This window comes from Acomys minous (assembly GCF_964271855.1).
Source record: "Acomys minous genome assembly, chromosome: 13".
Lineage (NCBI taxonomy): Eukaryota > Metazoa > Chordata > Mammalia > Rodentia > Muridae > Acomys > Acomys minous.
Window position 1 is genome coordinate 90,170,269 of NC_140495.1, and position 23,516 is coordinate 90,193,784.

The 23,516-nt window shown below is 49.4% G+C and overlaps 1 protein-coding gene and 1 long non-coding RNA gene across 5 annotated transcripts in view; one reads left to right on the plus strand and one right to left on the minus strand.

Annotated features, from left to right (window-relative positions):
* HKDC1 (hexokinase domain containing 1) overlaps nt 1–15,832 on the minus strand; it is a 41,406-nt gene extending 25,574 nt beyond the window's left edge. Inside the window, exons 1-6 of one of the 2 annotated variants that reach the window (XM_084751937.1) lie at nt 15,632–15,832; nt 10,239–10,401; nt 4,439–4,587; nt 4,243–4,362; nt 2,260–2,355; nt 689–788 (exon numbers count right to left, since the gene is read on the minus strand). In XM_084751937.1, coding sequence (XP_084608063.1) covers nt 689–788; nt 2,260–2,355; nt 4,243–4,362; nt 4,439–4,587; nt 10,239–10,401; nt 15,632–15,694 — 691 coding nt within the window. In that variant the 5' untranslated portion in view covers nt 15,695–15,832. Of the gene's footprint in view, nt 1–688; nt 789–2,259; nt 2,356–4,242; nt 4,363–4,438; nt 4,588–5,803; nt 5,825–10,238; nt 10,402–15,631 lie in introns of those variants that run through there. The other variant, XM_084751938.1, reaches the window with a different exon arrangement.
* On the plus strand, nt 10,464–12,974 carry LOC311580513. Of its 3 annotated transcripts, none has more exons than XR_014773484.1 (4): nt 10,464–10,582; nt 10,957–11,057; nt 11,164–11,298; nt 12,618–12,974. It is a non-coding gene; the product is annotated as an uncharacterized lncRNA (long non-coding RNA). The 3 variants fall into 3 exon arrangements; XR_014773485.1 differs by having other exon boundaries at nt 10,506–10,582; nt 10,947–11,057; XR_014773486.1 differs by having other exon boundaries at nt 10,506–10,582; nt 10,947–11,057; nt 11,168–11,298.
* Nucleotides 15,833–23,516: the final 7,684 nt, after the last annotated feature.

A 23,516-nucleotide genomic window follows, 5' to 3' on the forward strand; every position in this document is an offset into this window, starting at 1 on the left:
CAGCGCACCAGAGCATCCAGAGACAAGGGAGGGAAGGAGGGGGCAGGGAAGGAAGTGGGGGGGATGGGGGAAGGGAGGGAGAATAGAGAGAATAAAGATGAATGGAGGAGGAGGAGGGAGGGAGGGAGGGAGGGAGAGAAAGGACATATGGAGAGAAAAGAGAGAAGATGAATGGGTGGAAGGTGAAGGGAGGGAGGGAGGGAGGGAGGGTAGACAGAGGGAGGATGATAAATGGGCAGAATGGAGGAGGAGGAGGGAGGGAGGGAAGGAGAGAGGGAAGGAGGGAAGGAGAGAGGGAGGGAGGGAGGGAAGGAGGGAGGGAAGGAGGGAGGAAGGGTAGACAGAAGGAGGATGATAAATGGGCAGAATGGAGGAGGAGGAGGGAGGGAGGGAAGGAGGGAGGGAGGGAGGGAAGGAGGGAGGGAGAGAGAAAGGATGCATGGAGAGGAAGGAGGGAAGATGAATGGATGGAAGATGGATGGATGACAGGAGGGAGGGTAGAGGGAGGGAGGGTAGAGGGAGGGAGGGTAGAGGGAGGGAGGACGGAGATAAATGGTAGGTTTCCCATCTCCCCGTGTTGCTTTGTAGAGAAGTGGCAGCACCCTTCATATTTATTTGCATTTTACTCAAACTCAACCCCAAACTAGCCCCCTCTCCCACCTCCAAAAAGCCAAGTCCCTTGAGTTACCAATGATAACACCGACTTCACAGTTGGGATCATCATAAGCGCAAGTCATCATGGTCCCCACAGTGTCATTAACCAAGGCCAGGATGTCCACGTCCAGATCCTGGTGAACACAAAGCCTCAAGGTCTCAGTGGTGAGAAGCTGGACTCCCACCCCCAAAACAGGCAACACCACTACACACTGCCTGCAAGAAGCAGATTTTGTCAAAATTCGGGGTCTATGGGAAGCGGCGGGAGTAAGTGTTCCTACATTGAGGGGAATGACTCTGTAAAAAGGGATTATAGGGACACCCCTGGTATCTACCCCTGGGGGACACAGTGGAAATATATCTGTCCTGGGGAAAATGGCATTTCTAAGAAAAAACATGCCAGTTCTTGCCATGGGGCCCTGTCAAACCAGCAAGCACTGCCATCTCTCCTACATGGGTTTCTTATTCTGTGAAGGCGACTTCGGTCATAACACCAAGGTTCCTTCAGGTCTGGAGGATTGTTTTAAAGTGAGAAGAAAAGCCTGGAAGGCGACACACTGAAATGTTCCTTTGGGGCTAGGGGATCATAGCTCCGAGGGGCACACCTGCCACCATCCTAGAGGCTCAGCCAATAACAGTTCCTCTTCTCATCGGGAAACAAGCAGGTTAGGTTTTAAGTGTTTTGTTTAGATGTTCTCTCTCTGTCTCTCTCTCTGTCTCTCTGTCTCTCTCTCTCTCTGTGTCTGTCTGTCTCTGTCTCTCTGTCTCTGTCTCTGTCTCTCTCTCTGCTATATGAATACTTGTTTAAAAAAAAAAAGGTGTAGAAAGAGGAATAGAGAGCTAGACCAGAAAGAATAGTGTGTGTGTGTGTGTGCGTGTGTGTGTGTGTGTGTTGGCTGGTTGGTTAGTTGTTTGAATGGGTGGATGGGTGGATAGTCAGGTTGTTGGGTGGATGGGTGGGTGGGCGATTGTTTGAGTTTGGTGGTTGGTTAACTTGGATGGGTGAGTGGTTGGAGTTGGTTAGTTTGGTGGGTAAGTGGTTGATTGCATAGATGATTGGTTGGTTGGGTGAGTGAGTGGTTGGTTGGTTGGGTGGGTGGGTGGGTGGATAGGCAGATGGTTAGTTTGGTGGGTGGGTGGTGGGTGGGTGGGTGGATAGGTGGATGGTTAGTTGGTGGTTGGTTGTTTGGGTAGGTAAGTGGATGGGTGGATAGGCGGTTGGTTAGTTGGGTGAGTGAGTGGTTGGTTAGTTGGGTGGGTGGTGGTTGGTTGGTTGGTTGGTTGGTTGGGACAAATAACAAATTTCCCAAAGGCCTGTGCATGCGCTTTGCCATCACTACATTCCAGTCCAAAGAGGAGCCAAGGTAGGGCTTAAACAGAGCCACTGCTCAAGTCTTCCAGCCTGAGAAACCAGGATATAAAAGGCTGTCTATCTCTCTGTGATTCTCCAGAAGGCCTATATAACTGCATCCACCCTCACTACAAAATGCCGACCACCACCCCAAACCACCTCTATCCAGTTCTCCTTCCAGGCAAGTGCGGTACAGGGTCCCCAAGCACAAGGGTCGAGGACTAGGAGGCTCCACACCAAGATGAGCACTTTACCTTATGCTTTTTCATGGCTTTGGCCAGGCGGCCCACTACATCTGTGTCCTGGACTCCCCGGGCCTTGAACTTCTTGGTCCACGAAAGCAGGAAGCCCTGTGAAGACACTGGTGGTCAGTGTGAGGAGGTGTTTAGCGTGGACCACAGCAGCCAGCCAGCCCATGCCCTGAGTCGCCACTGGCTCTCTTCTCTATGCTCAATCACTCTGATTCCTTTGGTTTCAGTTTCTTTCTAATTGGTACACATTCCACACATTTACGGGGTATAGAAAGGGGTTTCAGTATGCGATCCCTTCAGGACAATACACACAACCACTACAAACAGTTATGGGCTTTTTTTTGTGATGAGACTTATCTAGATTTCAAAAACAAGTGAGACTAAGGAGACAGAGGCAGGTTGATGTCTGTGAGCCAGCCTGGTCTACAGAGTGAGTTTTAGGACAGCCAGGGCTACACAGAGAGAAACCCAGTCTTGAAAAAACAAGACAACAACCATAGCAAAAATGTGAGCAATGTAGCTGGGTGTGGTGGGGCATGCCTGTAATCCCAGCACTCGAGATCTCTGAGTTTGAGGTCAGCCTGGTCTACAAAAGAGAGCGTTCCAGGACAGCAAGGGCTATTACACAGAGAAAGCCTGTCTCAGAAAACAAAGGTAAAAAGAAACAAACAACACAAAGAGAATGAGATATGTGTAGTTTGTCCTTCTGTGCCTGGCTTATTTCACTGAATTTAAGGTTTCTGCATATTCCCACAACTGATAGACCAGCCTCCTTTTGGTGGTTGAGGAGTATTTCTTTTTCTTTTTTTCCTTTTTTAAAGATGTATTCATTTGTTTATTACATATACAGTGTTCTGCCTGCATGCATGCCTGCAGGCCAGAAGAGGGCACCAGATCAGATTATAGATGGTTATGAGCCACCTCGAACCATATGGTTGCTGGGAATTGAACTCAGGACCTTTGGAAGAGCAGACAGTGCTCTTAACTTCTGAGCCATCTCTCCAGTCCTGAAGAGTATCTCTTAATCTACTAATCAGCTGAGAGACACTTAGGTTGACTCCATATTTTGTGAAGAGATTTGTTTAATGTTGCCTTGGGGGGGATGTTTTAGTAATTGAAACACCTCTCTTTTCTCCTTTTATCTTTTCTCAGTCACAGGAAGCCCAACTGCTGAAGAGCCAGAACTTGAGTCACAAGACACAGGAGCCTCAGGTTTTTCATCTGAATAATAGAACACACACACACACACACTTCCCCCACCTCCAGCTGCACAGGGAAGTGATAAAGAAATGACGCCTCTCAAAATATCCTGGGGTATGTCCCTGCAGTATGTATGAAGTACACGGTGTGTGTGGCCCCACACAGAACTGGCATGCTGTTACCTTACAGGAACTTCTTGGAGAAATTCATTTCAACTTGAAAAAAAAATGGTTCTCAAGTTGAATGAATGATTAATTATCTACAAATGGCATTTCTCATTTGAAACGGCAAGAAATGACAGGGTCTTTCAGGTGAGAGGAAAACTTGGAGGTTAACAGACTTGCCCAAGTTCATCACCCACTCAATCGGGAGCTTGCAAACCCCCCCCCGCCCCCCCAGGCACACACTTCTTCTAGTCCCCTAAATTATGGACCAAGAAACAGAGACAGGAAAATACTCCAGGAGCTCCAATCGGAGCACAGAACTCAGACCCAACAATCAGACCCACCGTTGTTTTCTGTGCCACACTGCCACCTTGTGGCCACTGCCTGCCACTCCTGCCTGGTTTTGGCCAACAGAGGAGTGATGAACCAGCTTCCCCTTTTAAGTGCCAGGAGGCAAAGGCAGGCAGATATCCATGACTCTGGGGCCAGCGCTACATCTCCTGGCAGCCTAGAAATGTGTACTTAGGGCCCACTGACCACAGGGCCCAAGCCAGCCCTCCTGAGAACCGCCTAAAGCATTCACCCTTGCACTTGTCTGCGTCCTCCAACTCTCTGTTCTTACCTCCTCCAACTTATTCTGTCTGCAGGGAAAAGAAAAGGTAAAGCCTAGAGGCAGCTTCTTATGCGTCAGCTCTTTGGTCTTCATGAAATCTGCCAGGCAGTCAGCCACGTAGTCAAAGAGCTGCGGGAGAGAGCACAGGCAGGCTTAGGCCCAGCCTCTCGTGACCAGTGCCCAGGCCTGTCCCTCCGGCCAGTACCTCCGTGCCATTCCCACGGGTGATTTCATTGGGCAGTGGGTAGAACTGACTCTCCATTTGGACATTTTGCTTCCCGTCCTCAGAGACTTGCACCTTCAAGACCCGAAACTTGGATCCTCCAAGATCCAGGGAAAGGAATTCCCCATTTTCTATAAGAGAGGAAAACAGTCACCGTTCTGTGAAGATCTCACCTGGGGTGCCAGCTGGACATACAGCGAGTGCTGTCCAATGTCACAACACCCCCCCCACCCCTCGTGTATTAGGGTCACCGCCCCACGTGCTTGCGGATTGGGGAGCATGGTCTTTCGTCTGTACCGTGCAGTAGGGGGCATAGCTGGGGTGTAAAGCCAAGTCTGCCTGACCCTGCTCCACTTGGTCATGCTGGAGAAAATGAACAAGTTCACCATGGAAAGGCACGTGTGAACCCATTTTGTGAGGGGGTCTGAGAAATGTGCCTTGAGAGCAGAGACTATTCTTGAATGCTATATGGAGGAAGAAAGCTGTTGCACTTAGCCACCAGGGAAATGCAGAAAAAGGCATGAGGAAGAGAGGGGTACCGCAAAGAGAAGCCAGCCTCACACAAGCCCCAGTCCTCAGAGGGAAATGCCCCAGGAGGGGAGGGCATCAGGGACCAGATGATAGACATTAAGGTGCCAAGGGGCGCACAATCTCTCCAGTAGGAGCAGATGGTCCTCCACCCAGCCTGGCCTAAGAAGGATGCTACAAAAGGAGATGCAGAGCGATGCATGTGTTGGGGGAGGCACCTTACTCTACAACACCTATGTAGGACCGTTGCCAGTGTCATTGGTGTCAGCCACATGTATTGGAAGTCCTAACATAAGAAGTGTTCATAAAGAACTATCTAAGCCTACAGAGTGGGTTCATATGCCAAGTGTGTGCACACAGAAAAGAAATCCCATGTCTGCAAACCCAAATAGCCGTGTTTGGTGTCATACAACGGCAGCCTCAGCTATCCATGCAGCAAGGGTCAGCTAGACAGCCTATCACTCCTAGTGAGCCATGAGACCTGATGCAGAAGACCACCTCTAGCAGACAGCAAAAGCAGAAGACACGCAGGAGCAGCTCACAGGCCCAGTTGCCCCCAAGCTGAGTGCACAGAGATCCCTGCTTCAGGACCTCCATGCGATTTGCTGTGCCTCTTTCTCAATCCCCATCCTGCACAGCAAACATGCCAGGACTATACTCCACAGGTTTCTCTCTTCTGGCAATCCAAGAGTTAAAAGTGGAGGCTTAGCTAGCCAGACCAGTGCTATGCAAACTGTCACACACACAGTGCCTCTCTGGGAACCTAGCTGGCAAAGCAGGGCCTGGAACTCAGCATTTCTGAGCACGCCTCCAGCTCACCAAGATGTCAATCATTTATAGACCCAGCCAGCTGGACTTCTGCCTCAGTGGAAGCATCTAGAGGTTGTCTCCCTAAGTAGCACAGACAGGAGCCTCAGGGAGTGGTTTAAGGTCTATGGCTGGGCCAAGGAATCCAGGCACAAGACCCCACGCACTCACCACACCATCCCCAGCAAGAGGCACTCTTGTTGGTTGTGTTATGCAAACACTCACGGACACCTACTCCATATCAGTGCCAGGTGCTGGGAGGCCAAGATGACAGAGTGTGAGCACCCTGGGGAGCCTATCAGAAGTATAGTGCTAGATAGGACAAGTGTTCTGCTTAGGAAGCTAGGGGATTGCCTGAGGTGGGGGTGGGGGTGGGGGCTTGGGGTGGGGTTGCACACGAGAGGTGAGAGCCCTCCTGACAAAGTGAAGTGTGAAGCGGGAGTCAGGCCGCCAGGCATATCCCAGTGGGGGAGATGAGGGGTGGGGGATGGGGTGAGGGGGAACGGGATTGAGTCACAGAAGCTGAGGATGAGCCACAGAAAGAGTTTAAGGAAGGGAAGGGAAGGATTGAGAGCTTCCAGCCCTGATGCGAGATGGGAGGTGGCTAGCTGAGAACTGGTTAGTGCCGGTTCCTCCCTCTGTCCCCTGCATCATACCCTTATCGCTGTGTAAACACCCCTCGCTTACTGGTGACTCAGGATGTCATTTCACGGAAACCCTGTGGTGTGACCCTTTCCACGTGGTGTGACTCTAACCCCAGAGGAATGACTTCCTGGACCCTGGTCGGGGGAGGAGGAAGGAAGAGACCAGGCAAGAAGGGCCTTTCATAGCAGTTATTAAGAAAACAGCCTTTGCCGGGCGTGGTGGCACGCGCCTTTAATCCCAGCACTCGGCAGGCAGAGGCAGGCGGATCACTGTGAGTTCGAGGCCAGCCTGGTCTACAAAGCGAGACCAGGACAGCCAAGGCTACATAGAGAAACCCTGTCTCAAAAAACCAAAAAATAAATAAATAAATAAATAAATAAAAAGCTGGGTGTGGTGGCACACGCCTTTAATCCCAGCACTCGGGAGGCAGAGGCAGGCAGATCACTGTGAGTTCGAGGCCAGCCTGGTCTACAGAGTGAGTCCAGGATGGCCAAGGCTACACAGAGAAACCCTGTCTCGGAAAACAAAACAAAACAAAACAAAACAAAACAAAACCAGCCTTTGCCTTTTCCATTTCTCAATACAGCATCCCCTAAGGGCACCGGAGGCCAAATACATAGATGCCACGAAGCAACCCTCTCAGGGCTTTTGGTCCTAAGAAATGGTCCACCTTAGCTTCCTGACTAAGGGCTATGGAGGCCGGTGAGGTTCAACAGGTCACCCCCTCAGGCAGGTTCAGAGCGAGGAGGACTACAGAGAGTAAGGAGACATTTTACAGTGAAACAGGAAACAACGTCTCTGAAACAGAAGCCACGAGGATTAGGAGAGGTTGGTTTATGTGTTTTGTTCTGTTAGTAATTATGAAACTACAAAACCAGCTCATAGAACTAGGGAGAACTGGGGACGACATTTAAAGGATTTTTTTTTTAAAACATGTGTGTGAGAACGTGAGTGCCACAGCCCATGTGCAGAGAGGTCAGGGGACGATCTCAGGTGTTGGTCCCCGCCTTCCATCTCGCCTGAGGCAGGGTTTCTTGTGGGCATCTGGGTACACAGTTCAGCCGAATCCAGTGCTTCCAGAAATTCTCTCATTTTTCTAAAGCGATGAGGGCCAAACTCAAACCACAAGGCTAGCGACTGAAAACCAAACACCAGCACCTAAAGACACTCCATCCCGTGCCTGTATCTGCCCTTAGCGCTCACTCAATTGCTACCCCTGACGTCGCCTAGAACCCTCACCCTCCTCTCCCTCTGAGGACCGTATTTAAGCCACACCCACTTGGCTCTTTTTTGAGCTCCATTACATATGGCTCCTGTGCGCATGTTCAGTTTAGCATACCTAAAGGCTCAGTCTTCAAGAGAAGCAGAAAGCCCCTTGGCTCATCCACTGCAAACCTACAATTTGAACCTACAATGTTCTGCCCACAGAACAGTGGTCCTACGGTTTGCCCAGGGTCCTGGGACCCAGGTGCTATAGAATGGCACGGCACCGGATCACATAATAAGAGGTCATCAGGATTGAAGAGAAGCAAGTTGTAGAATCTGTCAGTCTCATCTCTAAAGTTTCTGAAGCAGGCCCACAGCTACCAGACTACCCAAGGTCGTTTGCCTTGCTTTGGAGCCACACCCAGGGTGTTAGGAGGACTTAGCCCTGGTGCTCCTTGCCACCCTACACACACCTCATGACTCAAGTGTCAGATGGCCCTGGGTGACCTATCAAGGACCACAGCCCGGCAGCACTCTCCTCTAGTGTCAGAGACAGGGCCCAGATTTCAAAGTAGTTTACACCTCTTCAAATTCTCTGAGCCTCTATATCAGCGGTTCTCAATCTGTGGGTCCAGACCCCTTTGGGGAGGGGAGTCAAAAGACCCTTTCACAGGTGTCGCCTAAGACCAACGGAAAACAAAGATCCTTACATTATGATTCACGACAGTAGCAAAATTACAGATATGAAGTAGCAACAAAGCAATTTTCTGGGGGTCACCACAACATGAGGGACTGTAGTAAAGGGTCACAGAATTCGGAAGGCTGAGAACAACTGCCCTAGGTAACACACTACCCACAAGCACCCACCCACCTTACAGGAAGGGATGCAGTGTCTCCCCCATCCCTGTCTCTGAGCCTCTCACACAGCTAGCCGAGTTACTGTGATCCAAACATTGGCACCAAAATCCTGCCAATCCAATCCAAGGTCCCCTAAGTGTGCCCCAAGCTTCAGTCTTTGTCCCTTCAACAACTCGAAGCTTCTGAACACTGACACCCTGAAACTGGGGAAGCCTCTTGTTTCCCAGTCAGACCCAGCAACAGCAGTCACCCCCTGATGTTCTGGGAGGACCACATGACAGAGAGGCCTTCAGCCAGAGCTGAAATTGGAGATCTAGATGGGATCTCATAGAACCTTCCAAGGGCCACTAGGCTGTGGTGGTGGACCAAATAATGGCCCTCCTCATCCCCAGAGGCCCACATCCTAATCGCTGGGTCACAGGCCTATGTTAGGGTACACGACGAAGGAGAATTGAGGTTGCAGATCATAGGCAGAATCAGAATAGCTCATCAACTGACCTTTACATTGGGAGGTTAGGGTGGATTACCTCAGTGGGCCTGATGTAATCACAGGGCCTTCAGATACGGAAAAAGGAGGCAGAGGGCCAGAGTCAGAGAAAGATTTGAAAACACGCTGCTGGCTTTGAGGACAGAAAAGGCGCCCAGGCGGAGGATTGTGGGTACTTCTAAACACTGGAAAAGGCAAGAGAACAGTCTTCCTTTAACTGTCCCCCCAAAGTCTCCAGAAGGAACACAGCCCCGCTGACAACTTGAGTTTAGCCCAGTGAGGCCCGGTTCAAAGTTCTGGCTTTGTGAACTATGGCAGAACTGTACTGTGTTCGTCTACACATCTGTGGGAACGTCCCCAGCCTCCAGCAGCTGTGTTTAGGAGCTGCCACAGATGGGTTGATCTTCTATGCTCAGGCAAACATGGACCCCGGGTCCTGGTGGAGACTGCTGGGGGCATCGTCTAGGCCTTGCTGGACTACCTGGGTGTTCTTGGGCTCACCCCCAAGAGGAGCACAGCAAGAGAAACCTAACACACAGGGGCTGAGAGCGTGGCTCAGCAAGAGGAACTTGTCCAGCGCGGCCAAGGCCCTGGGTTTAATACCCAGCGGGCATATGGCTAAGTCAACGTCTCTCACCTGACAGATGAAGAAATGAGGCTAAGTGTTGCCTGGGCCCGGAGCCCAGGCTCCTTTGGTTGCCGTTTAGTATGACTTCACCACACACTTCCTTTCACTACTTACTATTTCTAGCCCGGAATCTCGAGGCCTTGGAGAGGGGGCCGCATACCACTCACTCAACACATGTGTCCGGGGCTTGTATTTGGTAAGTGCTCACAGGAACATGGTAGCTAAGCCCTGGCTTCTGGAGACTGTCACCCACAAGCATGACAAGAGTTTTAACAAGCCCCCACCCCAGTATTGGGACACTTCCTAGAGAAAGGCAGTGGGTGATCTCTGGGCTGCACCTGAAAAATTAGGGTGGCACTTGCAGGAGCAAGAGTGGGGGGGGGGGGACTCTGCAAGCAGGGGAGCAAATGGAATGAGTGAGGACACTGTGGGCAGAGGGAAAAACAAAGAGTCTCTGCCTGTGGACCCCAAAAGTGTGTTTGTTTCAGTTAGCAGGACTAAGGCAGAGAGAGAGGTGGGGAAGTTGGAAAGGAACAGTGGTAAGCAATAGGCAGTCATCTGCTAAGGAGCTGGTATGGGAAGTGGGGAAGGGGGGGGTCCCTGCCAGCCTGAACCCCACTTACCTGAGCCATCTGGAATGGCCCTGACGAACGTGGGCAGCATCTTCACTGAGGCGGTGGGGTTGGTGTCCTTCCCCAGGCCTTTCTCCATCTCCGCCTGGAACCGGGCCATGATGTCCATGAGGGTCTCGTCCGAGAGACGCATGTGATACAGGAACCTGTCCACCTGGAACAGATGCTGGGTCAGCCAGGGTTGGCTGCCGCGGGGGCTTGCCCCCCCCAGCTGAGGCTGTGAACTCCCGGTTCTACTGAGAAGCTACACTCCTGACTCTGGGGACAGCTTTGTCATGTGCACTCCTGAGGCTCCTTACCGGTGCATCAGCAGCTGGGGAGAATGGGAGACCGAGGTAGGGCAGAGTGGGAGACTCGGTTCCCCATTTCAGTCAGGATGGGGGTGGGGGTATGGTGGTGCTTAAGTGTCTGATTCCCAATTTGGGGGCTCTCATCATGTGCTGCCCACTGTCTCTCCGCTGAGATTAGCTATTCCTCAAACCTCAGGTTCCTACACTTTTCTCTTTTCCTGTGTGTGTGTATGTGTGTGTGTGTGTGTGTGTGTGTGTGTGTGTGTGTGTGCGCGCGCACGCGCGCACACGTGTGAGCGTGTGTGCTTCGGGTCTCACTATGTAGCCATGTAAACTAGGGTAGCCTAGAACTTGCTAAGTTGCCCAGGCGGGCCTCAAACTAGCAATCCTCCTGCCTCTGCCTCCTGAGTGGATTGCAGGTATGTGTCACTGTGCCCAGCCTAACCACGGAAGCTTTCGTCCAGCCAACAGATACATCCACACACATTTCTCTGTTTATCGGCTGCCAGGAAGCTTAGAGGTAAGTTTGATTTGCCACTGCAAATCTTCCTCTAAATTTCCATTTTAGTTTAAGTGAGTTAGCGACACTGTCCTAATCCAGATGACGTTTTGTTTTACTTTTGGAGACAGAGGCTCACTAGATTGAAGTCTGATCTTTAAAGCCTGGCGTGGTGGCACAGATCTGTGATTCTAGCACATAAGAAGGAGAGATAGGAGCGTCAGGAGTGAAAGCTCATCCGTGGCTATGGAGGAAGTTCAAGGTGAGCCTGGCCTATAGGAGCCCCAGACACAAAAACAAATCGTGTCAAATTGACACTGGGAGTGACATGCCGTTTAGGTAACCAGAACCAAGGCAGAGGACCACTGCTCCAGAGTACGGGAAGTTCCAAAAACCATGGTGTTGAGTTCGGCCCCCTTGATGGTAACATGTCACATTAGGGGTGGCAATAAGATGTCTCAGTCAATTGCTGATGGCAGTCTGGATTCTGGGGCCCAGGATTAGACAGGCAGGACAAAACAGCCTGCTACATCTGCTGGGCCCAGCCTGTTCCCATCTGGGTCCTGAGGAGACTGATTCCAGACACACTCGTGGAGGGAGAACACCAGCCATGTCAGACAGCATGCGTGGCATTCTTCAGTGTTTTTGTGTGTGCCATGCCACCAAACTTCCATGACGCTTTAAGGTAGCCAGATAATACCAAATTTCAGTTCGTAGCTGAAGGTTAGTCAGGCAAGGCTCAGAGCCCTGACAGTGTAACTGAGCTGGATTACTGAGCTCTGTAGACATACCCATAAGCCCCATAGAGTACCAAAAGCACAGGCTTTACATCACCTTTGTTCTGAACACAAGTGCCAGTCTTTCTTAGCCAGGCATCAGAGGACAGAAGGAGCCAATCAATAGGCCCAAGATGGCGAAATGGCCCCATGACTCTGGGGCCTGGAGAGGGGGCGGTGTAAGCAGTATAGAGAGTGGCCAGAAAACTATCAAGGCCCACCAACAAAAAGAGGACAATTGAGCTTTCAGCTTATTTGAGAAGATAGGATGTAACCAGGTCATACCTCATTAGGACTTCCTGCTCTGCTGTTGATGACTCATCAGTTGGCACAAACTTGCACAAATGGAGAAAACTGGGTAGGAAGGCCATGACCCAAGTAACTGGGGCAGAGGAAGGGTGGAAGCCCTGTGTGGGGCCTCGACTGGATCCTTTACTGTCCTGCCAAAGCCCCCAGACAGAGCCCTGAACCTACTGCTCAGCCTGACCATAAAGAATCTCTCCACCTTATTCCCCTAAGCGGGAGAGAGGGAGGAATGGGAGGATACAAGGGATGGGATAACAATTTAGATGTAATATGAATAAATTAATTAAAATAAATAAAAGAAATAAAGGAATCTCTCCAGACACCCACAGACTGTCATCCTGTGTAAGTCACGGGGGAGGGGGTGACAGACAAGCCGCCATCCAAGGCTCACTTAGCATCTTGGGTCACCGTTGCTCTTTCAGTGAGCATGAGTCACAGAAGAATGTCAACTTAGCAGTGTTTGTTTGTTTTATTTATTCTTTGTATCTTCCTAAAACAGCAGCAAGGAGGGATGGTGAGACATAAATTGGGACAAAAAAGAAGAAGCACCGTTTTCAATCCAGACAGATAATTTGGGGCACCTGTAAACAGGACGCAAACCTCACACAAGGGCACGAGTGGCAGCCGCCCAAGCCCACTTCCTCAGAGGCTGCCTACCAAATGGGACTAGGAGAGTCAACCAGCTTCAGAGAGAGCAGTGACAAGCCTTGACTCTCCAGTCTGCCCAGTTACAGAAGGAAGGAGCCTGAAGGGGCCGGAAAGATCACTCAGTCCAAAGGTCTCATACTATGAATCGAATCATAAACAGGTTCCACACTTTGACCTACTGATTTCACTTCTGAAAATTTATTCTCAGAAAATTACTCCCAAAAGGGAGGATAATAAATATATGCCACTGTTCATTGTAGGGACTTTTTTTTTTCCATTGAGGGAATTTGGTTTGTATGCTGGATTAAATCAGGAAGCAGTTTCAGGGGAGAACCTCAATATTATTATTATTTTGTTTTGTTTATTTTGAGACAGGGTTTCTCTGTGTAGCCTTGGCTGTCCTAGACTCACTTTGTAGATCAGGCTGGCCTGGAATTCACAGTGATCTGCCTGTCTCTGCCTCCCAAGTGCTGGGATTAAAGGCTTGAGTCACCCCGCTCAGATTATTTTTTTTAATATAGTAATACTTTAATTGTTGGAAAGAATGCTTTCAAAAGTTTCCAAATAACCAACGAGAGGGAAAGTGGAATGCCATGGGGCACGTGTATTTACTGGACTCTGAGGAAGACATTGAAAGGTGACCATGAAGATAACGGAGAGATGTGACAGGAGACAATCAGAGCTGACCCACAATGCCTGCCAATTTAGCTGTGACAGCACACACCATGAGCCGGGCACGGTGGCGCACGTCTTAATCCCAGCACTCAGGAAGCAGGGGCAGACGGATCTTTGTGAATTCGAGCCTGGTCTACAAAATGAGTCCAGGACAGCCAGAGCTACACAAAGAAACCATGTCTTGAAACAAAACAAAACAAAACAAAACAAAATGCAAGGCTGCCTACAATGTACATGTAAGGCGTGGGATTTGATGGAAATTAAGATTCAAGTTAACATCCCCACATTTTTGCAATGTTGACTTACTCAACTGTAAATACACACACACACACACACACACACACACACACACACACACACACACACACTGAAAACCCAGTCTGTCCTGTTCTTATGAATGAACCATCTGTGGGTCAATGTCCAACCCAGCATTATCAATAGGTCAAATATGTCAATATGTTGAACTGGAAGTGAATGTCAGGCAGTGACCTTCTTTTAGTCATGTCATACGGAGGTTTTCAAACATGGTGCAAGGGTCTGAGGACTAATCTCTGCAGGGAAGCACGTCCCAGGACTTTGACAGCTCTAAAGGCAGGAGGTGTGCAAACTGTCAGGCAGGAACCACTGAGAGAGAGTTACCACTCAGACCATGTACTTTGCCTTTTGACAAACTGATTCTGACTTAGGGAGGAACGTCCTCCAAGCTGTGACTCGGACCACCTACAAGCCAGTCTGCCCACAAACGCAAGGCACCTGCTTGGGCCCTTGCTTAGGGCGGCTTCTAGGGATCCCTGGCTTTCTTGCTGCCCATGGTGGGAGAGAAACTGAACCCAGGTATCGAACAAGGCTGACCCTTCTCCCAGGAGACCCAGAATGCATCAGTGAAGCCTGTACACGAGGTGGTGGATGAACATGCTCCAGCTTTAGCCCAGGCTAGAACAAAAGGCTAGCCACTAAAAGGAGTCAAGGGAATAAAGTGGCTTTACAAACTAAAGGTCCCAGCCTCAAAGAGTACCCTTAGGGGTAATGTCTCTGCCTGGCAGGTCAAAACAGAAAGTGAGTTCTGAAACAGGGCTGCATTTTACACCCCCTCAAGCAGTCAAAGGAGGCTCTGAGAAGCTGCGCAACACAGGACAGACTACACCAATTGTTACAGAGGATGGGGTTCTGCAGCTGCTGGGGGGCGGGGGTGGGGCACCAGCACAGGAGGGCTACAAGGGGCCACACTTCCTCTCTCTATTTTGAAAAGCATTTTGAAGACTAGAAGAGGCATCTGTCAATTTCAGCTTGATCCTTATTTCACTTTGACTGTCCTGGGTGACCTTGGTGGAGTCTGGCTGCCCAGAGGACTGCTGTCATCAATTGAGATATCGCATGCCTCCTCCTTGCAGTTGCCAGCAGCCAGGGAAGCAGGCTGGGCTCGTTTTAGCTGTCATGAGAGAATGCCGATCTCATCAGTCAGCTACAGCCCATCTTGATTTTGGAGATGAGTGCCCGAGCAAAGCAGCCAAAAACCCCACACCATTAATAGGACATCACTGGCCAACAGCACATACTCAAAAATTACAACTGTGTTAAAAGTTACATCCCAGCCATGCCTAATGGCTTGTAGCTCCAGGTAATCAGGAAGCTGAGGCAGCAGAAGTCTGAGACCTGTGTGAGCCACACAATGAGACCCTACCTCAAAATAATAACATGAACCCCACATTTCTCTTGGTGCCCCATTTTATGTGATTTCAAACACGTGAATAATCAGGTGTGCTTTTACAAGTTCTGATTCTTTACAAACGACTCGCCTTCATTGTGGCCTCACTCCTAAATGGCCCTGAATTGGCACAAAGTTCCTTGAGCCTTCTAAAGACTTTGATAGCCCGTATTTGCCAAGAGGCTCTGACTGAAAGCCAGGACTTGGGACAGTAAGGAATGCAGGAGACTCGCTACCTTTCCTCTCTGAGACGTTCGAGGTATTGGCTTCCAGTATCTTTTCTAATCAAGTCTCTTAAATACTTTTTTCTTTCCATGCTGGGGCTGGAACCCAGGACCTCACACAAGCTAGGCAAGCACTCTACCATTAGAGCTACCGGACCGCCCCCCGGCCCCAGCGCCATAATCCCTTTTGATGTTGAGAGGGAATCATTTGCAGCTGTCAGTGTGGACTGGGCCGGACACTTCAGCTTCGAGAGGCCATACCTTCTTGATCTGATCCTCCTTCAGCTTGGCGAAGTAGAACGCCATCAAATGTACCGCAAACATGTTCGCTGAGTTTGGTTATTTCCGACACAGGCAGAGATTTCCCGACCAGTTGCTGCTGTCCTTCTTCCAAGTGCCGTACACTTCTAGTTCAGGCTGGGAGCGGGGTGCTGGAACTAAATACTTCCAGCTGCCTCGGTTCAATGATTAAACTTCGCCCGTCGCTGGTCCCTCCCTCTGCCACACACTCAATTGTCTAACAGGAGGCTCTGGTGGGAGCTATAGGCCAGACGAAGGGGAGGCTGGGGACCACAAAATCTTGTTGCTAAGCAACGTGCTCGGGTCTGTGCTCCAAGCCGACTCAGCCGAGGAAAATCTTGTGAGAAGTTGAGGGGCAAAACAAAGCCAACTTTAAGCAGTAAATCTCAGTTCCAGGGTTGCCCTCCCCAGCCAGCCAACAGAACTGTAGACTCCCAGACCCTCTAGGCACCATCATTTTGTTTTGGTTTTTGTCGGTTTTGTTTCTCAAGCAGAGTTTTTCTGTATAGCCTTGGCTGTCTTAGAACTCAATCTGTACACCAAGCTGGCCTCGAACTCAGAGATCTGCCTGCAGTTGTCTCTTGAATGCTGGGATTAAAGGCATGTGTCACCACTGCCCTGCTTCTGAGGCATCATCTTTTTTTTTTTTTTTTTTAATTTATTTTTTTTACTATACAGTGCTCTGCCTGCAGGCCAGAAGAGGGCATCAAATCACGTTATAGATGGTTGTGAGCCACCATGTAGTTTCTGGGAATTGAACTCTGGACCTCTGGAAGAGCAATCAGTGCTCTTAACATCTGAGCCATCTCTCCAGCCCCCTAAGGCATCACCTTAACTAAGGTTAAGCAGTGTCCTGGTCCTGCAATTTCAAAACTGCTGAGACAATTCTTCTACCTTAGCTTGGTTAGTGAAAGCCAATCAAAAATAAATAAATAAGAAAAAAGCTGGGCATGGTGATGCACGCCTTTAATCTCAGCAACCAGGAGGCAGAGGCAGATGTATCACTGAATTTGAGGCCAGCCTGGTCTACAAAGCAAGTCCAGGACAGCCAGGGCCTTGTAATTCCAGATAATTGGGAAGCTGAAACAGGAGAAATCTGAGACCTGTGTGAGCCATATAATGAGACTCCATCTCAAAATAATAAAATAAAACCCCACATTTCTCTTGGTGCCCTATTTTATGTGATTTCAAACATGTGAATAATCAGGTGTGCTTTTACAAGTTCTGATTCTTTACAAACCCTGTCTCAAAAAACAAAAACAAAACAAAACAAAAAAAGAAAGAAAGGAAAAAGGAAGAAAAAAAAAGCATTCAAGGGCTGGGCGTGGTGGCACACGCCTTTAATCCCAGCACTCGGGAGGCAGAGGCAGGCGGATCGCTGTGAGTTCAAGGCCAGCCTGGTGTACAAAGTGAGTCCAGGACAGCCAAGGCTACATAGAGAAACCCTGTCTCGAAAAACAAAAAACAAAAACAAAAAACAAACAAACAAAAAAAGCATTCAATATTCAACAGTGATAAGCCAGACAGCCTTTATTTCACAAGGAGTGTGTGTTTGTGGCAGGGTGTGGTGGGGGGGCACAGGAGAGGGGGTTGGTATTAAGAAATAATGGAAGCCATCAGGCCTTGCTAGAAGTGCTAGGTGGTACGGGTATGCTGTCAATCCAGTTGCCTGGTTTTCTTGTCAACCTTTGCACTCTTCCCAGTTGAATTCAGTGAAACTAGCATTAACAGCCATGACCATGGATGGGGACTTTTTGAATCCCTTTTTTTTTTTTTTTTGGTTTTTCAAGACAGGGTTTCTCTGTGTAGCCTTGGCTGTCCTGGACTCACTTTGTAGACCAGGCTGGCCTCGAACTCACAGAGATCTGCCTGCCTCTGCGTTTTGAGTGCTGGGATTAAAGGTGGGTAGCACCACACCCAGCTATGAATCTCATCTTATAGATGAGAAAGCTGGCCCTGAAAGGCTAAGTGACTCACTTGGAATCATGGCTATAAATGTTTCAGCCAGGAAGCAACCCCAGCAGTTAGATCCACTGCTCGTGACCCGTACATGAAGCTGTGACTCCACCACCCAGTGCTCATCTCGTCAGTTGGGAAAGGGGTTTCTTGAAAAACAAATTCCTGACTCTACTCTCCGAGACACGAACAAATTCCAGACTCTACTCTCCCGGGCATGAAGAAAATGAGCTATAAAATTAACCGCTGTCTAGATGGCTAGGGCCACCCCGGTGTCTCTTGACTTCCACTTTCCACCTGGTCTCTGAATAGGCCGTGCCATCCTGGTCAGCTCAGTCAGCTCATGGCCTCAGCTTTGTCTGCTCTTCTGCTGCATAATCTTACCAATCAAAGCAATGACTGACCATTGCCTGGGCGCGGCCTTCTACAGCTGCCTCTTCAGAAACCACCGGAAGTCTAGCTTAGGCCAGTCTTGTCTGGTTTAGGCCAGTCTTGATTAGATGATTACATACTTTCCACAGAATGACATAACAGCTTCCCTGGTGGAGAAACCTCGGCCCTTTCAGTCTGTTTACCCCCAAACTCTGACTTTTATCTCCCTTGCTTATCGCACAAGCAAACAAAAGGTTAACCTTCAGTTTCAACTCAGTCCCAAAAAAACCCACAGCACTGCCGGTACTCAGAAATGGTCTCAGACAACATCCTGGGCAGGCTGCCTGCCTGGGAACGCTGCTGTTAACTTACTCCCTCTGAAGTGCCTGTGCACCAGCTGGGGTCATCCACTTCAGGCTGGCACATGAGACTACGATGGGCAGTGGGCAAAAGGACATCAACCACAACCAAAGGTCCCTGCCAGTCTCCAGTCACTATGTAGCTCGTCTAGAATGTCTGGGTCTTGTCATGGACTTTGCTTAAGGACACACGTGAGTGTTGTCACTGTTGTAACAGCTAATACCTATCTTATCGTCTATCTGACCCAGCACCTCAACACAGGAAGAGCTCTCTATACACACACGTCCATTTCCACAGAGCTTTGCTTTAATCCACATAGCCTCAGCTAAGCCCAAAGAGGCATCCTTTAGGTACTCAGCCTGTCAGGAGGTCCAGACAGCCCAGTAAACCCTTGCTATTTACTTAGAAAACGCATGGAGCTTACAAGGTGCTTTGCTGTATTAATCCCCACAGAAACCACACTTTGTATTTTATAGACAGGAACAGAGCCCAGAGCCCAGAGCCCTACTGGTAGCTTGTGGAATAGAAATTCAAACACAGGCAGTGTAGCACCATAGCACAGGGAAACCTAGGGACTTGTCTGGACAGGCAGCCCCAGCCGCAGAGAGCATCGGAAAGTGCACGTGGCCTGGGTTCTCATGTTTGCATTTCCTTCTAAAGGCTATAGATTCATAAGCGCTCTGGGGGTCCCTCTGACAATGAAGGCCAACTAGAGAATGCACAGCAGACAGCAGAGTCTCCTCAGCACACTAAAGTCATCACCAGACTGGAGTCTTCTCAAGGTGAAGGGCCCCTCCTAAAATTCCTATTTCATCTCATCCCATTTGGTCCCTGAAGAAAAGAAGATGTATGCAGCCTTTCCATCCACTCATTAAAACATAATCATAACCACGAGAAGGCACCAGTTCCATTACAGGGTTATAGGTACGATCAAAAATGCTGGGACGGCAGAGGTAGGCAGACCTCTGAGTTCGAGGCCAGCCTGGTCTACAGAATGAGTTTTAAGACAGCCAGGGTTACACAGAGAAACCCCGTCTCAAGGAAAAACAAAAACAACACGCTCTCAGGTTTCTAAAGCTTTCAAATAGGAAAATCTCAGCATAACACGTGTTTGTCTCTCAGCAAGCCGCACCATTCCACTATATCCTACGTATGTTTGTTTCTGGTTTTGAGACACACTCTCACTATGTAGCCTTGGCTACCCTGGAATTGGTATTTAGACCAGGCTGGCCTCAACTCAAGAGATCTGCCTGCCTCTGCCTATAGAGTGCTGGGATTAAAGATAGGGGCCAGGCATGGTGGCCAGCCTGGTCTGCAAAGTAAATCTAGGACAGCCATAACTACACAAGAGAAGCCCTGTCTGGCAGGGGTAGGGGGTGCGGGTGGGGTTGGGGAGGTGTGTACCTCCACACCTGACTCTGAATGTATTTTTTTAAATCTAAATACAGAGTGACTACATTATGACAACTGGGTTCGGGCAAGAGTCTGACGAATTGTGCTGACAGTCCTGGGCATCTACTTTTCACAGGAAGTTATCTTTCTAAAGGCCGAGTGCCAAGCTGTCGATGTGGACTCACTCACAGATATAATATGCAAAGTGCTAAGTCACAGGTTATCAGTGGCAGCAGATAGGCACCAACCACATTTCCTTAAGTCCCCCAGGTCTGTAGTGACAGAGCTGAGGTCAGTATCCTCAGTCCACAGCTCATGCTGATGCTCAGAAGAACCCACAATAATCCACAAAGGGCTCTAAGGCAGGTACTTCAAAGCCCATTTAAAAACTACATGGGAGCCGGGCATTGTAGTGTACGCTTTTAATCCCAGCCCTTGGGAGGCAGAGGCAGGCAGATTGCTGAGTTCAAGGTCAGCCTGGTCTATAAAGCGAGTCCAGGACTGCCAAGGCTACACAGAGAAACCCTGTTGTAGAAAAAACAAACAAAAACAAAAACCAACAACCAAACCAAACAGAAGAAAACTAAACAGGAAAATGGAAGCAGCTGTGTTTTTAGAAAGTGTACAATCACAATTAGGTTGAGATGTGCACATGGGAATTACCACAAGCCCATAAAAAAAGGTGACATGTCATACCTTAAGACCAAGCTGCTCTCGGGGCTAGAAGGATGGCTCAGAGGTGAAGAGCACTGTCTGCTCTTCCAAAGGTCCTGAGTTCAATTCCCAGCAACCACACGGTGGCTCACAACCATCTATAATGAGATCTGGTGCCCTCGTCTGGTGTGCAGGTGTACATGCAAGCAGAACACTGTATACATAATAAATAAATATTTTTTAAAAGACCAAGCTACTCTCACGGTGACAATTTATGCTATCTACGACCAGCCCTGGGCCACTGCAGATCAGTTTCCATCTGTGTCCTTTCCTATCAAACATCTCCAGTCTCTTCTGCTAAACCAGAGCCCTCCTGTCTTCCACCGCCCGTCAAAAGCTTGGAGAAATTTAACTTGCTGCTTGTAAAAGCCTCACTGTCTGCTTCCGTCCATGGGAATTTTGTGAGACCACAGGGACAAGAAGCACTGCACATTTTAAGTCCTACAGCAAATTCTAGAAGCTGGAGTTGTCCAGGCAGGGTACGGGAAGAACCCCATTTCCCAGGCACCTCAGTCTTTTACTCAGGGGCAAGGAACAGGTCAGAGGCCCAAGATGAAGCCTGCCATCTCAGGAAAATGAAATGCCGCCGGCTCAGGATCACCTAAAAGCTGAGATGCAACTATGGCAGCTACCGCAGCGTGTCTGGCTGTTCCCCAAGCCTCTGCTCTGGGGTCAGATTCAACCCACCACATGCTCAGGAAACTGGCTTATTTCTCAGTGTGACCTGAGAGGTCCATTCTCAGCCCAAATGGCCCAAACCTTCAGGCTCATTTAGGGAACACTTGAGGTAGACAGGTTGTGACTCAACAGCCTATGTCACTTAGGCTTCCAGCAATTCTGAGCAAGACTGCCTGCTCGTTCACAATTGCAGTGCTGAAAACGGCTCAACCACATCTGTGTAACACCAAAGCTGGCACTGTCATTTCCTTTAACTACATTTCTAACCAGGGCGAATGGAGGCCACTATACAACAGACTGGCTTTAACGGAGCTGACTGTCCTATCACTTATTTCTCAGTGTGTGTGTGCCCATGTCACAGAATCAGACTAGCCTAGACACGTGGCCACAGTGGGGCATTAGAGAGACAAATGCCCTTGCCCTGTTTAGCTGTACTCCATCTTGATCGGTGTTTATTTCCAGCTTCTAGAACAATCTCTGGTAGTGGGTGTTAACAAGACAGCAGTGTGTGCCAAAGAATTCCACCCGTGACATCCTCAACAGGCCTAACAACTCCCCAAACTGGTGTGATGCCATACAGAGTGTCCTGGCTAGTCAACAAAAGGCCACTAGAAAAACTTCAGCGAAACCTCAAACGCACTCTATTTTAACAGTTGGAATTAAGTAGTTTTGTTAGCTTTAGGAATTTACTTTTTTGTTTTTTCCTGGACTCCCTTTGTAGACCACGCTGGCCTCGAACTCACAGTGATCCTCCTGCTTCTGCCTCCCAAGTGCTGGGATTACAGGCGTGCATCACCACGCCCAGCTTGGGAATTCGCTTTTTTGTGAGGAAAAAAATAAAGTGCAAGATGGCCACAATCCTACCACAGGCAGTGAATGTCATGTGCATAAGGATTTAAAATTGATTTTATTTGCAAAATTAAAAAACCTAATCAGAGAAGATTAATTCTTCTATCAGCTGCCACATTATTATTACACTTAACACTGCAACACCAACTCCTGCCACATCCCCAGAACAACGTATCTAGCATCACTATGGAGCTCGGGCTGGTCATCACAGGCCCATCACCATCAGCATACACACACCGTTCCTACATCGATGACAGTGGGGACACTGACTTATATGGCATCTTGAACCTTGGGTCACAACCAGTTGAATCCTTCATGTGCAGCTCAAAGATTCATGCTCTGGTGGCTGCTGAGCCCAATGGGCTTTGCACTCAGATCATCCATGCTATGGAAGCAGGCACTGACCTTGGTGACCTGCTGGACAGCAGGACCTGTTAATGTTATGTCTACATCATGCTTATGAGGGCAACTGGCAGGTTTTTGAGGGTCGTGCTGCCCATCGGTACTTGGAGGCCAACAGTCTCGTGGTGAAAGCACTTGAGGAGAAGAACCATGACATTCATGAGTTCTTTCCTTCAGCTGGATGGGGACGGGGAACAAAGCAGGCCCTCTGTACACTAGCAATAATCTTGAGCCGTGACGCACAGGCCAATTTCTTTCTTCCTTCCCAAACTTGTTGGTGAAAAAGCATGTTTGGAGAAGGTTTTACATCAAATCACTATTCATGCCGAGCAGGGGTTGCCACAATATCCTGCTGGTTGGGAGGCCACAGGACTCATGATCACCGTCTTTGGAATAATGTGGGCTAGTTTCACCCTTAAGTTCCTGCTTATCCACCACAGCATTAATCTGGAAGCTGGGCACGGTGCTGACGACATTATTACCAGCTCAGGGGCCCAGGCGTGCTTCTTGGGGCTACTCATTGTCAAAATGGTGCTCGCTCATACTTTACATTGTGAAGGCAACCGTATTATGCTTCATCCCTTGGTTTGGACTCTGGAGTGAGGGCAAAGGTTGACAGCCTTCAGCCTGCTCTGAAAGGGCTAGCCAGGCACAAGGAGTACGCTCCCTTTGCCTGCATCCTCAGCCTGGCAGGAGTAAATAATCCGGAGCATGGCCTTTTCCTGCAATCGTCAGCATTTGCACTGGGGGTAGTTACAGCTCAAGGAAGCACTTTAGCTGGGGTCACTGTGGGGGAACAATACCAACACCTCAGGGGGCAGCTGGTAAGGCCAAACAGAAACTCCAGGCACATGCTGAGGAACAAGAAATTAAGAACTTTGGTCTCGACCAGGCTGAAGCGAAGATCCTTAGTGAGTTCAGTAAAAACCATGAGATCGGGACCCTGTAGGCTGATGTCATACTGGCAACAAAAACATGAGAAGCTGCAGCAGTTAGCAGCTGCCACTGGGGGTGCAGCTGCAGGAGGACCAGGCCCCCTTGCTGCCAGATCCACCAATCCATCCCTCCCAAGTGACCCTCCACATCTCCCACATGCTCTAGGCCAGCATAACAGGGCATTGTT